The sequence below is a fragment of the Hordeum vulgare genome, chromosome 3H, assembly GCF_904849725.1.
Source record: "Hordeum vulgare subsp. vulgare chromosome 3H, MorexV3_pseudomolecules_assembly, whole genome shotgun sequence".
NCBI classification, from domain to species: domain Eukaryota; kingdom Viridiplantae; phylum Streptophyta; class Magnoliopsida; order Poales; family Poaceae; genus Hordeum; species Hordeum vulgare.
In genome coordinates this window covers 458242274-458258941 of record NC_058520.1, presented here as the reverse complement: position 1 = coordinate 458258941, position 16668 = coordinate 458242274, and the positions used below count along the sequence as shown (strand labels likewise).

Sequence of the window (16668 nt, the reverse complement as noted above, 5' to 3'; positions counted from 1 at the left end):
CTACAGTAGTTTGTTCTTAGGTGAACCACTGATATTCTCTAATGAAAATCGAAGGGGATGCCTATACTCCTCTGTCTCAAAATAAGTGTCTTAACTTTGTACTAAGCTTGAGACTTATTTTGAGACGGAGGGAGTAGCAGGGTACAGCACAGCAACCGTAAACCATGGAGCCCAAAATGACCTCAGCATGTACTTACTTTGGAAAAGTTGATGTGATCAAGGGCCAGTATTTTTAAGGTGCAGCTTATGCATAAGCTGCAATGGGAATAAGCCTAGAAGAAGCTGTCGTGGAAATAAGCCACCTAGTATAAGCCATCCAATTCTTTTATCTGAGCTTATGTTCTGAGTTCTCCGGTGAAAAGTCTTCAATAGCCCTAAAATGTAATTGTATGACATTTAGCAGAGAAGTGCAGTTCTCCGGTGAAAAGTCTTCAATAGCCCTAAAATGTAATTGTATGACATTTAGCAGAGAAGTGCAGGTGACGAGCTTCACGGTAGTGCGCTGACGACGGCGGCGACGTACCAAGGGCTTGAGTAGGGCACAGTGAGGCGTCAGGGAGGAGCAGCCGACGACGATCCAGACGAAGAAGGGGGTCGGCGTCGATCCAGGTGGAGCTCGTAAGCAGACATCCACGGGGCCGGCGACGGCGTCGGTAGGAAACCCTAGTTGCGGGTGGAGAGGGAGGACAGGGCACGGGCGCTAGAAGCATTTCCCCTTGGGGCTGATACACAAGAGGGGCGCGGTGGCATATCATTTCCTGAGTAATTGTGTTGAAGGGCGAGGGCAAAGGGCATTTCCTACATAATTGTGTTGAAGGGCGAGGGCAAAGGGACATACCGTTTCGTTTTTCATGTGATTGTCGCCAGAAGCTACCCAGGCCAGCCTTTTTTCATTGTGAAGAGATGGGCTGTGGAAATAAGGGCCAGTTCTTTTATTGATTTTTTTGAGCTTTTGGAATAAGTTGTCCCCTACCCAGCTTATTTCAGAAGCCCAACCAAAAATATATTTTTAAAGCCTATTAGTCAAGCCTTAATTAGCAGACTTTTGAATAAATAAATTTGATAGGGCTTCTAGGATAAGCTGGGTAGGAGTAGCTTATTCCAGCTTATTCTAGAAGCCAGCAAAAGAACTGACCTTAAGCTAAGCTCCACTTTAAAAATGAGTTCTTTTAGGCTTTTGGCTTATTTTCACAATAAGCTGAAATAAGCTGCAAAAGAACTGGGCCCAAAGCTCAAATTGTACAACGACGGATAACCAGTAAATGCAAGAAACGTTTTGATAAGGAAAAGGCAACGACAAATGCAACCAGACAGACCCAAAAAGAAAAGAGTAAGAAGCAGCTACACAATTGATAACAAACTGAGCAGGTCACAAACACAATCTCATTACAAACAATGGCATAACGTCCGCTAGAAACTAACGGTACAAAATGTTCCCAATAGGCCAATACCCCAATAGTCTGGCTACAGAAATAAAGCTCCGCTGTGTTCGCCAAGCATACAACAAGTTAAATAAGCTCACAAGCACCTTAAGGGTACAAGTCTAGGTTGTTCTAGCATCAGAGAACATAACCGATGTTTCAAATGGACAGATAACTACTACGATACCTAGAGATATCACATAATTCAAGGATATCACATAATTCAAGCCCTCGGAGTGCAGCTGGCCAAGTGAGACTTGAAGGTCTCCAGCTCTGAAAGAACCTCGTCCTCTGGGCGGTAGATCAAATCACTCATACGCCATATCTGGATCAGTAAAAAAATAGTAAGAATATACCAGGCCTGTTATCAAGCAAAGGAAACCAGCCGTGTAAATATGTTATTAATATACTACTATTAAGATAGGGTCAGAAGGAGACTTCATGCCGCATATGATTCGAACTGTTCGTTTCAACAGGCCCTGATTATAATAGTGCCGATTAATCATATACATATTTAAGCCATTTTTAGATGGTATTCATGTAACCGAACTGTAATGTATTTCCAATTATAAAGGACAAAGGACAGACCCAGTGCATAGAAGCTCCCACACAAGGTGGGGTCTGGAGAGGGATTATAGGAACCTAGTCTTACCCCTGCTACAGTGCAGTGCAAAGAGGCTGGTTCGAACCCAGGACCTCTTGGCGCAAGTGGGGAGTACTTCACCACTGCGCCAAGCGTGCCCTCAATGTATTTCCAATTATAAGCACATAAAACTCTACGTAGCATATAATAAGGTACATAATATCTAACATGTGTACACATCCAACTACTTAGTTAACTGTGGAAGTGCAGTTCTTTCTAGTAGAGTAGTAGTGCCGTCTCCACCATTGTAAGAGAAATACCTGCAAAGTTCCACCTCCACCGGTGCTCTCACCATCATCAGATACACTCACAATGGTCCAAGGGTCTGATGAGTTCCAGTGGAAATCTACAATCTTATCCCTAGCAAAGTGAACAAGAAAAACAACAGATTATAAAGAGAAGATTAGGTAAACTAGATACTGATGCAAAAAAGAAAGGCACCGCCCAAACTATCCTCCAAGAAAGACATATCTTCAATTGCGCCAGCAATGTGGCAAAGAAAATGCCAACAAATACCGTATAACCATTCAAGAAAAGAACCCGGATTTTGAGTTCCATATACCGCATGAAAAGGCAAGATATGTAGAAAGGCAATGTACCTATGACCTGCATGTTGAAAGAAAAGCCCACCAGGCGAATTGGGATTTTTCTTCTTTCCAACCTACACCACGATAACTTATATTAATCTGAACTTCTCAAGACTATATAACAGAACGACATGAGAACAAATACTGTTGGGTGAACTCCCATCTCCAACGGTACAAACATATACCTTCTCATGGTCCCACACATTTAAGAAACCATCTTCTGCAGAGCTTCCGAAAACAGATGCTTTGTCAGGAGACCACTGAAAAGCACAAGGTATGAATTATTGACAAAAGCTACTGCAAAACCATGGACACTAACCACATGTCCACATCCACATGAAAAAAAAAAAGCATGCAGGTGACCAGAAGGTTCCATGTACATGCCTGAACACAAAGGACGGCAGCTTTATGGCCCTCAAATTTGTGAATTGAAGAACCAGCACCTCCGGGACCCAGATTTCGCCGATCCCACATACGGACAGAGTTATCAGCAGAACTAAGTATGAAAAGAAACCACCATAATTAAATGTGTAAGTAATTGACAAATATAGATGAAAGCACAATGTCAAATACATCTGAACTAACTAAATATCTCATCAGAGATTATACAGAACTATGAAGACATTCATGTCCCAGTTAAGACGTAGTTAACATCATGGAGATTCCAAACTAAATATGAAAAGAAACCACCTTAATTAAATGTGTAAGCAATTGACAAACATAGATGAAATTCCTTACATCTGAACTAACTAAAGATCTCATCACAGATTAGTCAGAACTAAGAAGGCGTTCATGTCAACATACCCAGTTAAGATGTAGTTAACATCATGGGGATTCCAATCGACGCAATGAACATCTCCACCATGAGCTTTCTCAACCTGGACATCAGAAAGAATGCAGTTTCAAAATTAAGATGTTATGTTCATTTAGAAGAAAGAAGTGCATTATACTAAGAAGATACTTCAGCCTCTTTACACAAAGACAGATAGATTTTGGTTGCATCAAAATCTAGTTTACTGTAATCACAGTACTACAAAATCTGCTCTATAATCACAAGTTCATAACTCATTCAACCAGATATAATGTACGTTGGTGAATTTAAACAAAATGTTAACTACATTAAAAGAAGCAGTCAAACAGAATGAAACAACAAAAGAACCATAATACCCAGAAAATATATCGAGCTGATTTGACTAAGAGCATGTTCAGTTCTCGGCCCACACTTGCCTCGCCTTGCTGGTGGTCAAGGCGGTATGTTTAGGGTGTGTTTGGTTTCAGTCACCAACTGGAATGGCACGGGTCGGACCCGTTCCGAGGCCCTGTTCCTGTGTTTGGTATGTAACTGGAACTAGAACCAACTCGTTCCCACTAAGGGAATATTCGGGCCAGATGCGGAATGCGCTGGTACCTCCAAATTGGAGGAACCACGCGGAACGGGTCTCGCTCTCGCTCGTCTCCCCCCCCCCCCCCCCCCACTCGATCTAAGGAGCAGATGTGACGGCGGCAGTGGTGTTCCTAGGACCCGTGCTCGTGCCTGGCGGCCCGATCTGCTCGTGCCTGGCGGCGCTGGCCCGAGCTGCTGGTGCCTCACGGTGGCGGCGGCCCGATCTGCTCGTGCCTGGCGGCGCTGGCCCGAGCTGCTGGTGCCTCACGGTGGCGGCGGCCCGATCTGCTCGTGCCTGGCGGCGCTGGCCCGAGCTGCTGGTGCCTCACGGCGGCGGCGGCCCGATCTGCTCGTGCCTGGCGGCGGTGGCCCGAGCTGCTGGTGCCTCGCGGCGGCGAACGCCCGAGCTCTTGGTGCCTGGCGGCGGCCCGAGCTGCTGGTGCGTGGCGGCGGCCCGAGCTGCTGGTCCGTCCCACCAACCAAACGCTCAAATATAACCATTCCATTCCATCTATTGTTTCAACCAAACATATGAACGTAACCGACCCATTCTAGTGGAATGGAATGTCATGGAACCATTCCATTCCGTTCCACCTCGTTCCCCAACCAAACACACCCTTAGTTCACTCGCCACCCAAGAGCGAGCAAGACTCTTGCTTCTATGTCAAGGTTAGACAGTGATGGGTAGGTTTGGACAAGGAAATCAACCATTTCAATGAAATAATAAATGTGACTCATCAATGAAAATAACCAATCATCTCCTTTCCTTAGTAAGCATCAACTCGTGGTCAAGGCGGTATGTTTAGTTCACTCGCCACCCAAGAGCGAGCAAGACTCTTGCTTCTATGTCAAGGTTAGACAGTGATGGGTAGGTTTGGACAAGGAAATCAACCATTTCAATGAAATAATAAATGTGACTCATCAATGAAAATAACCAATCATCTCCTTTCCTTAGTAAGCATCAACTCTTGATAGACAACCTCTTGCACAAAAATAATGTCAATCCACATAAGATAGAGAAGAATGTTACCTTAACAGCTGGGCTAGTACCAGTCCGGGCATCCCAAAGAATAAGACAAGCATCATCACCCACGCTGCAGAACTCCTGTGCACTATTCAGAAAAGAAAAGGAGAACCGTAAAGATCAAATGTATAGATAAACAGAAAACCGCAAACCAGCGGTTCACAGTGAAAGCTCTTAATCATGTACAATTGGAAACCATGTCAATCAAATAAAAGATAACCATTTGTAAGGAAAACAAGAAAGTTAGTGTAGCATATTTACCTCGAAGGGCAGAACTGCACATCTTCAACAGTGCTATCATGCCCGTGGAATACACCTCGGGGGTCAACTTTAGGACTATCCTTTTCAGTTGCAGTTTTGCTATGCTTGCTGCCTGATGCCCCTGGGGGAGTCTCGCTTTTTGAGGAATCTCCAAGTCCAGATATGTGATCCTGGATGCTCCACCAGACCACAGACTTGTCCTTTCCTATTTAAATTTTGCATGTGAACCAAAGCTCACGTTATTACATCAGCCCACTCAAATAAAATACAAGGAACTGATGCATATTTTACTCCATTGGGTTCACTGAAGTTGACAAGAGAACTTTGAACATTTTAGGTCCCTGTTACTTTAAAGGTGATCCAAGTAAGGTCTATCAGACAAGCTAGCAAATAGATGCCCCAGTTATCACATTTTGGCAGATATGGTGATTGATTCTATGGGTTTTTCTTTTCTTTTTGCTTATGTGTTGAGGCTGTCATGCCATCTCCCTTTGCCAGCTAAATCAGGAGTGGACCTATCTTGACTCACACGTGCTCCAATGGAATCAGAAGTTCCATTATCAGGTTCATGGACACAAGTAACAAATCATTTATTACAAAGAAAAGGTATACAAACATAAACTGTGCTATGAAGTCAGAACATCTCCAACTTTCTTGGGTTGTTATTTGTTAGGGACATACAAAGAGAGGGGCGCCGGGGGGAGGGGGGGGGGTGTGGTGGTAAGGCAACAGGACACATTTAATTTTCAATGGGCAAAATTAGGAAGACGTATTTAGGCTGCATCTGACGTTGCAGTGGATTATGATGGCCCCACTTTCCTAAAAAAAAACTATTGCCTATTTTAGTGCTTGGTTAATCAACTTGTTCCAGCCATTGTGGCTATTTTCCCACACCATATTATAAAACAAACTCAGCAACCACAAACTGTGCCTTGATATTTGAGTAAATCATAAAGGGTCAGAAGATACAAGCATATTACAAGAAAGAATTATGCTAACCTCCTGAGAGCACATATGGTTCTGCTGGACACATGGCAAGGGCAAACTCAGCATTTTCCTGATGTCCTCTTAAAATCTGACAAACAGTCATATGCCAGTGAGCACTATGTATGAAGGAAAAATATCCAGCAGAAACCACTTATGGTGAGAACTCCATGGAAGACATGTTTAAAAGTTCCAAAAAATTATCAAAAGAAAATAGTTATTGAGGAGCTGATGTTCTATAAACATGTATAATTTGAATATCAAATTCAATCAGCGGAAGTTCTGAAAAAGAGAGCAGAGAGAAGAAAAGTGGAATAGTAAAAAAACACTATCCATGCTAAACTTATTTTTTAATCAAAACTGGAACTCCAAATGAAAATTATGTTTAAACGTGAAATTTATAAGTCTACAGAACATACAGCGCCTACACATGGTATATACATAAGATTATTTTTTAGAACTTCTACAATTGTTCCATGGAGTTTTCACCATTAGGGTCTGATATTTTTACATATATATGGTACATCAAAAAAAATTGTATCCATTCTAGTTAAGTAAATTGTGTATTAACATGCTGCTGACATCCTACTAGGATCTTCGGAGAATCCACCCAAGTTAAGAAAAAAAATAAGAAACATACCAAATCAGGGATATTAGGGATGTGATTAGGGATATTATCATTATCCAAGTCGTTCACATCCTATATGATTTTTCCAGTTCATCATGCAGAAATGCAACTTTTAACATCTCAAAATGACACAAAATTAAGAATTAAAAATAAGAGAGCATACCAAATCAGGGCGAGAATCAGTAGCTCCTAGGACAGCATGCCTATTTGGCTGGGCCTCAACATCCCAAATAAGCACCTGTTTGCGAACATAGAAAGCTTAAATTCATAAGATGCCACCGGACTGCTAGAGATTATCAACTCTTACAAAAGAACTAAGAAGCAGTATAAAGGCCTGGACATACATCTGGACTGTCCGTATGAGTCGCGATGATCCTACTGTTCTGTGGAAGCTCCCTGATTCGGTTAACCTGATATACATAAACAATCAAAGAAGCCGGCATGCATCAACTACTGACTTCAACTCATAAATCAAAACGGCGTGAAAAGTAAACTGCTAAGCATGCAAGCTAACAACACAAGAACGCAAAGACCATCTTAGAAAACAGAAAGACACAGATCATATACTGCTCTAAGTTCCAAAAATGAAGTATCCAGGGTAAATTAAGAGAAAGAGAATAATCAAGATACAGAAAATTTAAAAACAGAGTAACAACATGTAAAGAAGATAACTTAGATACTACTCCCTCCATTCCTAAATATAAGCCTTTTTGACCACATACGGAGCAAAATGAGTGAGTATACACTCTAAAATGTGTCTACATGCATCCATATTGAAATCACTAAAAGGGCTTATATTTAAAAATGGAGGGAGTATATAGTTACAACTTAGGAAGTTTACAGGACAAATACTACCTCTCCGGGGTGAATGATAGTCTTGTATTTCTTTACAAAAGGTGACCGTGCTTCCTCATTGAACTGCAGTACAAAAGAGACTTCTGGTCAGCTCTATTCTGAACCTATTAATGACCAGTATGAAAAATTCCTAGTTTAGGCCCTCTCTCTCAAGGATGTTAATGTAAGTATACTCCCCAATACATAAAAATACAAGAAACCGACATAATTATACCATTACGCACAGGCATAAGAAACTCGCAGAGACAGTTAACTAAGAACTGCATGCAGGACCCAAGAGGCCAGATCTATATATTTACATGCATCCAAGAAATCATGCTATTCTGCACTGACGAAGTGAAAGTGTAATGGAAAGCCATTGAACACTGAATAACCTGTGATATGTGTTCTGCAGCTGCAACCCGTGGCTTGACAACTTCACAGTTTGCAATGACCAGGGTATTGGGGACACTCCCATCTGTCTGAAAGCACCTCAGGATGAAAAAAAAATACTATGGTTAGATCTGAATAAGAAAATATAAATACTCATTATGTAACAAAACCTAACAATCAGTCGCATATGCTAAAAATCTGTTTGTGAAAGCATTCAAACTGAGGACTTTTGAAGGTCACCTGCTCTGATAGGTAGAGGCGCTGGCGATTCTTATAGGTAGCCTGCTCAAACTGAGGACCCCACCTGTTCCCAAACAAACCAACAGATCAGCAAATAAATTAGTTGCAGAACCACTATTGAAGGTCAGAACTGCTGCAAAATCAAACAAGCATGCTTCAAAACAGAATGCCACCAATCTGAGATATTATTAGCTTCGAAGTACCAGTTGGTGAGTAAGAATGCACCACAGAGCCGATGCTCATAAAGCAATATCATCAAATCGTGCTCACTATATAGATGGCAAGCAATCATATTTACAAGATAAAATGGTTGACACTGGCAGGAGCCGCCGCATCGAAACAGCTCATCAAGGCAAGCATTACATGAACACAAACACCAAACCCCCATCTGAAATACTCGCATGCCACCACAGAAAAAATTACAGAACCCAAAACCCTAGGACCTTAGGGCAATAACTCGACCCAAAGCTTCCGCTCTGCTCACCATACCAGCCAGGCAGTAGCCACGCCACAGATCTGGAGATACCGCATGCAGTGGCTGCACAGACACAGAGCAAAACCCTAGATACGTCCGTGACGACAAAACCCTAGCCCCATATGAATCTACGCGAGCACAACGCCTGGGCCCAAGTAACGGCGGGAATGGAGAGGGGAAGCAGCAGAGGAGGCCGCAGGGAACGAGGATTACCGGCAGGAGAGGGACGGCCAGACGAGGTTGTGGTTCGCGAACCAGTCGTAGAGGACGGGGATGAGCGACTTCCATTGCGCGTACCGCTCGTCCACCGCCGCCCTCGACCCGCCTCTCTCCTTCATCTCCGCTCCGCTGCTGGCCGCCGCCGACGACTGCTCCGCCCTCGCTCTCGCTCTGTGCAGGGGGAGTGCTCTCTGGGAGTCTGTTCCTGTCTGCCTCCCGCTCGGTGCGAAGTACCAAGGCGCAGAGGAGTATCTAGGCTGCGGCTGGAGTGAAAACGGTAACAGATGCGGTGTGCAAATGGGCTGAGCCATTTCGTGTTTGGTGTCGGAGAATATTATGGGCTTCACAAAGTTGGGCTGTTTGTCTAGCTCCCGATCTTCTGGCAGACATTTTTTTTTCACCCCTCAAAAAAGAAAGCGGACATTTTTTGAGACTCATCATAAAAAAACACTGATCCTCAGAGAAAAAACACCAGGTGAGTGCACGTGCATTGCAGCGGGAAACCGTCATGTATACATGGGTGACATATTCTCGTGATACTATCAAGAATCAACTACTCAACCAAAAATGCATTCAAGTAGTTCCTTCTTTTGTCTTTTTGCGGGGAGAAAAGGAGTTTATTTCATTATGATAGATAGAGTTGTAATCAAGAGGTAAGAGTTCCTCGCCATACACAACTGTGATACACTCAGCATGGCTATATCTTATCAAACAATCTGCTACTGAGTACTTTATTTTGATCACGATGTAGTTTTTGATACAATATCATACATGCATAATGCATGCATTTGTGTAAATAAAGATATACATATGGTATATTGTTTAGTGTTACCATAAAAAGACATTGAGATGTTTGTAAATATCCCTTCATATCTACTTTCTTACAATAAAAAGGCCTAATGCTTGCGAGAATGTGTGTACTAATTAGTCAAGAAGAACACATTATTGAACTCCTTCTACGTGTTTGAGGCAAAAATTGAAAACCATATAATTATCCAATCCGATGGACATGGAATATAACTTATTCCACCGCATGTGTGCATGAGAAAAATAGTAGTACAAAATAGCTTAGCAATATTAAAACAATGATTATAAAACTGTGCAAGATAATAATGATGAGAACCCAAAAGGGAGAAGGCCCAAGCTTTTATGTACCAAGTGCAATGAAAATCATATGCATCAAATATACACGACAATCTGATTGGTGGTTGGTATCAAGTTTTTCGGGTGCTCTTTATTGGAGATATGCCCTAGAGGCAATCATGTATGATGATATTTCTTATGTGTTTATGAATAAAGATAGTCCTTCGATATTATCAATGTTGTGTATTAACAAGTACGTGACTTGTTTGTGAGACTATGCATTGTATGATGAGTGTCCTAAATGGTCCCTAGTCGAAAGGGGTGTGTGGACGCGCAATCAATCAGACTAGCATATGACACGATGGATGGTCCGGCCTCACTAACCATGTAGCATTGGGTGCTAGCTAATTAGCATTGCGGTGCGATCATAATTCTGTTAATTGCCCAACTGTGATTTGTTTACCCTAGCATAGTTGTTTATCATCTTTTGGGAGAGAGACATCACTAGTGAACGTCATGTGACTCCGGTCCATATCACCTCCATTGTTTACACCTCCATCGTTTACCGTTTTCTTTACTTTTCCGTTGCAATCACTGTTACCTTCCCGCTTGTGTTTTGATCCTTTGCAAACTACAAGGCCGGAGATTGACAACCTCCCTATACTCGTTGGGAGCAAAGTTATTTGTTGTGTGTGCAGGTCCATGTCTTCTGCTAGCGCCAGGGTGGAAGACACCTACTTGTTGAGCCTAGGAGTCCTCCTGGTTCGATAAACCTTAGAGTCTCCGTGTAAGGGAAATGTGTTGCTGACTACATCTTCACCTTCCACTTGGGGTAACCAACGAGGGGCAAGAAGTATATACATCACCTCGTCATCAAGAAAATTTCTGGCGCCATTGCCGGGGACTCCAGTCTTCAAGATAGGGGAGTTGCACGCTATCTTTTACCTTTGCTTTTTAGTCTTGTTAGTTTGCTTTCTAGTTTTTGCTTTAGAGTCCTATACCAAAAACCACAAAAAATAGTTGCTTTGCTCTTGCTTGTTGCTGCTGCTATGGGTTCCACTGAGAACACCAAGTTGTGTGACTTCACTAGTCACAACAACAATGACTTTATCTGCACTCCTATTGCTGCTCCCGCCACTGAGGCCACGTCCTATGAGATTAAAGCTGCTTTGCTGAACCTAGTTATGAAAGATCAATTCTCCGGTGCTGGAGATGATGTTGCCTTGCACTTGAACAATTTTGTTGAGCTCTGTGATATGCAAAAATATAAAGAAGTAGATGGTGATATTGTTAAACTTAAGCTTTTTCCTTTCTCCTTGAGAGGAGGAGCTAAAGTGTGGCTTCAATCTTTGCCTAGGAATAGCATAGATTCTTGGGATAAGTGCAAAGATGCTTTTATTGGGAAGTATTACCCGCCTGCTACGATTATCCAGTTGAGGAGTAACATTATGAATTTTAGGCAATTGGATAATGAACATGTTGCTCAAGCTTGGGAACGTATGAAATCTCTTGTTAAAATTATCCTACTCATGGTTTGACTACTTGGATGGTTATCCAAACTTTCTATGCAGGATTGAACTTTACCTCGCGGAATTTGTTAGACTCGACCGCGGGAGGAACCTTTATGTCAACTACACTTGGTGCTGCCACAAAACTTGTAACGACTAAGATGCGGTCCTTTTTGATTTGGGGAACGAGGCCCTGAATTGGAAAGAAGCGCATCTAAGCATTTTGCAAGCACGGTAACATAACACATACATAATAATAGAAGAATGACAATAAGGGATTCAATTGTCATCTCATAAATATATCAGAGTTACATCACACATCCAAACAAGGTAGTTCCGCTACGGACTACAAAACATGAGAAATGACTATGCTACCCTGCATGCTTGCCCATGATCACGACCACGCCTCAGTCTTCTGGATAGTTCACGTACAGGCGGTCGTTCTCCTCATCTATCTCGGGGTACCTGAACCTGTTGGTGTTGTGAAGGAATCTGTGAGCCACGGGGACTCAGCAATCTATGACCTCAGTGCCAGAACTAGTCAAGTTATTAGGTAAGGAAGATGGAGTGTTTAGGTTGCAGCATCCTAAGCTTTATTTGGTGGCTAACTTACGTAGAACAAGTATTGAAGGTGGTCTATACTAGCGATCGATGATTAGCTGATCACTAAGTGATCCTGAACACCTACTTACGTCAATCATAACCCCACCGTGTTCCCGTTCGAAGAGAGATCTTCGAAGGGGACAATCACGGTTACGCACACAGTTGGCAATTTTATTAAAGTTATGTTTGAGTTGTCTATAATCGGATGTTAACAAATATTCCAAGTTGCCTCATAACCGCGGGCACGACTTTCCGAAAGATTAAACCCTGCAGGGGTGCTCCAACTAGTCCATCACAAATGAACACGGGCCGCAAAGTAATCCTCTATCACGAATCTCGTGATCTCGTCGGATTCCTTAGAGGAAAACCTCAACTCTTGGGAGAACCAAAGCTTCACCGGGATTCCTATACGCAAGATATATCGCTAAGGCAAGACAAGACTAGCAGGACCTCCCGATGTGTCGACGACCCTGATAAGAGCCGCGTATCTCAGTCTCAGGACACGCCGGATAAGCGAAGCGTACGGTGGCCAGAGAAATCTCCCGAGTTGCCCCGGGATGGCCCCGCACGGTGCTCTAGTTTGGACCAACACTCATGAGGAGCAATGCCCGGGTTGTTGATTAAATTCCTCGGGTAGGCCATTCCCTATGCAGATTATTAAGTGATTAGCAATTTAACACCAATGTTGTGTCCTGCCGGACAAGTCTTATCACTACGCGATTTATCGAGGGGGTCCCCATAACAACCCCGAACGTGTTAGGAGCGATCAGTATGGAATCAAACACCGGTAGCCGGTAACTATGGCGGCAATAATGGAACAAAACACCCGGCAAAAGGCTAGGCCTTCCGTTATTTACCAAGTATATAGGTGCATTAATTAAATATCAGATTTAACATAATGATATCAAGCTCATGTTATCACATGAGACAAAGCACGTGCAACTAGCAACACTAACATTAGTAGCTGAGCAAAGCCTACTTAGCCATTCAAGATTTGCTAGGAAGGGATAAGTGTTTGGTTTCATGGCAATAATCAGGAGGCAATTATTTCAGTGGTAGGCAGCGAGAAAATGACGAAGAAACGTAATCTAGCATAACAAGTCTAGAGATGGAATCAAGGTCATATCATCTTGCCTGTGATGTCCTCAGCTTGGAACTACTCTTGTTCGTCCTGCCCGTACTCTCCCGGATCCACGTACTCATTCTCCGATCCCGGTGCTACCCAACATAAAAATAGCATCCAATGAACAACAACACCTCAAGATGCAACAAGCACATGATGCATGAGATGAATATGAGCATGCATCTCTATTCTACTCACTAGCACAAGCATGAGAAGAAAATACAAGTTCCTGGACAGAACTGCGCTCTAAGCTATCTTGACATGCATGAGGATGACATGAACAGATGCGTCACGCGAAAACAATGCAAAAGCATATAAAGAACATTACAAACGGAGGTACGGATCAACGGGAAACAACGAAACAAGAAATGAAGTGCTACGTGCCAAATACATCACCACACACTCCAATGGCATAACTATGGTATTTCCAGGTTGCCAAGACACAAAACAAACCAACATGGATGGGGTGGTGCAAGGAATATCACCACACCATCATCTATGCACTCACAAGCATCAAAACATCAAAACTACACAATCTGCCATAAACAACATCATAGCATTTTGAGGGCTACATGCAAAGCACCTACAACCATCCAAACATGCCAAATAAGATATGTGGCACAAGCTAGTCAAGATTACTACAAGCACAAGCAAAAAAGATCACACAAAGGAGTTTCACACAGAAAGTTACACAGCTGCTAACTTGGACAAAAACATCAGATTTCACGGACTTAGTCAAAATTCCAGATTCCCACTAGCTGTTTATGCTCTAAAGCATTTTGGCAGCACCCAAAACATTATCTACAGGACTCCAAATGGAATGAAAATTTACAGAGAGCTAGACAAACATAAAAGCTACAACTTTTCCAGTTGATAGCAAAGGCTGAATCACAACACATGGACCTCTACAAGCACAACAACACGAGAAGAAAATATAAGCAGATTCTCAGACTTAGTGAAAATCTCAGATTTTCACTAATCTGGAATTTCAGCCACATGCCTACTTTGACTAAGCACCACTTGCACATAAGAACTCCTAAGCAAGAAACAAAACCAACATGTCATAGAGGGGGTCACCCTCTAATGCCACAACAAGGACTCAACCTCTTGGGCTCACCACATCTCATGGAACCAAGCTCCAAACATAGAACAATCTGAAATAAGTCATCTCGAGAAAGTGTTCCAAAGGCAAAACTGACTTCACCAATGGATTCCTGGGATGATTCTACCCCAAAAACATATATAAAACCTATGTGCTTGAATAGAACAAATGGGCACAAACTAGAAAAGGAAAACTACATGGAATCACATATAGTGAATAGTGCATCATCACATGTGCTATTCACTAGAACAACACTTGGTCAAGCTCTTGCACATGTCCACAACATCAATGGTGCACATGAGGGGTAGACCTCATGCTCATGTGCCTTGGAACACCACCACACACTCACACACCTCAAGCACAAGCAAGGAAGCACCTACACATACAAGCACATGCGCTTATCATGGCACTTCATGCCATGACATGTGTGAGACACATACACATAAGCGCACACACACTCACACACACAACAACTCATGATCAACTATCTACACACACACACACAAGGTATGTGGGGAGGGGGAAAACCCATCCACACACATACACACACTGGCTCAAGATCATCACCATGAGAATGATTAGCAAACCCACATAAACACTAGCCCAAGCAAAACACACATGTTACACACACACATGCATGGCAACTAGCTCACATACATCATATTTATGCCACAAGCCTACACCACACTACACTACAAATACCTACTCACATAATAACTTCACATGCTAGCAAAAATAAAAGACACACCATGTTTTTGTGAGCTGAATTAAAACCACATGGTGTAGATCACACCATAGCAACACACCTAGCAAACAAAAGAAAAAACAACAAGTAAAAGCAAAAGAAAATAAAAAGGATTTGGGGGTTTTCGAACCCTATACCCCCTGGATCCACCACAGAAGCCACAACAGCTAGCACCACTGCGTTATGGATCAGTCTCTCGACAGGACAGAGGAAGACAACAAGTTATGCTCATGCTAAGCTACTGTGCCGAAAGGAAAAACACAAAAAGGGGGGTGCTCTCTCTCGGATTCGAACCCACAACGCGCCAGAACTACCACAACGTAGTGCACCACTGCGCTGTGCTTCAGAAGCTTGACAGAACATGGGAAAAGAACAACACAATCTACCACGATGTCCTGCTCTGCTCAACACAGTGATCCGACGACAGAGACTTCGCCGGAGCACGCCTACTCGACTACTCTGCTCTACGGGACGCGTGCACCATCAACTGCAGCTGCGTGGGAAGCCGTCTCCCTTAACACGTCGAGCAGAGCACACGCATCAGGGACCAACACTCACAACACCCAAGAACTGCCGCTTCTTCCCTGAACAGAGAAGCACGCAACTACTCGGCCGGATCTACTCGAGGGGGAAGGAAGAGAAGAGCTAGCTCACCTAGGGAAGACGAAGGGAACCGACCGGGAAGAAGAAGGGCGTGGAGTCGATGTAGATGAACAGAAGAAGGATCCTGCTGCAGACCGAAGCAGGGGAAGTAGACCGACGGGAGCACGCTGTAGACGATCTCCTGCCCGTCGGTGAGGTCGCTCCCCGGCCTCACCGAGGACGGGAATGGAGCATGGGATGCAGCCCAGAGCCCCTAGACATGGCGGCCGACGCCGAAGACGACGGAGGTGCTGAGGACGTCGCGGGGCACTACCTCTCTCTGTGCAACCTAGCTACAGAGAACTCACCTGAGGGAGGAAGGAGAGATGGAGGGAGGAGTGGCGGTGGCAGATGGGGAAAGGAGGAACCCTAGGGAAGAGGGGGCACGAACGCCAACGCTTTATGGGGGTGGCCTCGACGTCTGTGAACCTTCACGACGACTCTCTCTCTCTCTCTCGGAAGCTTGTCGGAAAGCGCGCCCTGGGGTAGACTCCATCTGAAGAAGAAGAGGGACGCGCTCCTGGGCTGCCAAAGGGAAAAAATGGAGGAGGGGTGATGGGCCTGCTATTGGGAGGGAGCCCACTAGTGGCGCGAGATAAGAGGAAAGAAAAAACCTGGGGCTTCCTATTTAGAAAAATAACAGAGAAAGGAAAAGTAAACCCTAAGCAATCTGATGATGCTAAAAATAAAATAAACACACCCATGGTCATAAGAAAATATAACCTATTTAAGAAAAATAGGAAAGGAATTTTAGGAGCAACTAAATATT

The 16668-nt window shown here is 43.5% G+C and overlaps 1 protein-coding gene across 1 annotated transcript; it reads right to left on the bottom strand.

Moving 5' to 3' along the window:
• Positions 1-1367: 1367 nt before the first annotated feature.
• Positions 1368-9419, bottom strand: LOC123444247 (WD-40 repeat-containing protein MSI4-like). The gene is made up of 15 exons (XM_045120912.1): positions 9088-9419; positions 8400-8463; positions 8162-8248; positions 7788-7850; positions 7277-7342; positions 7096-7170; positions 6320-6395; positions 5321-5525; positions 5066-5147; positions 3456-3529; positions 3036-3147; positions 2837-2911; positions 2664-2725; positions 2325-2424; positions 1368-1746 (listed from the first exon to the last, which is right to left on the bottom strand). Exons 1-15 carry the CDS (start codon positions 9402-9404, stop codon positions 1645-1647), a joined length of 1560 nt encoding a protein of 519 aa, XP_044976847.1. The 5' UTR covers positions 9405-9419; the 3' UTR covers positions 1368-1644.
• Between the last annotated feature and the right edge of the window lie 7249 nt (positions 9420-16668).

Coding starts and splice junctions, on each gene's coding strand:
- LOC123444247 (XM_045120912.1), bottom strand. CDS start 9,404: ATGGCTCAGCCCATTTGCACACCGCATCTGTTACCGTTTTCACTCCAG. Junction 7,851..8,161: donor CTGCAGAACACATATCACAG/GTTATTCAGTGT, acceptor TTTGTACTGCAG/TTCAATGAGGAAGCACGGTC. Junction 6,396..7,095: donor CTGATTCTCGCCCTGATTTG/GTATGCTCTCTT, acceptor ACTGTTTGTCAG/ATTTTAAGAGGACATCAGGA.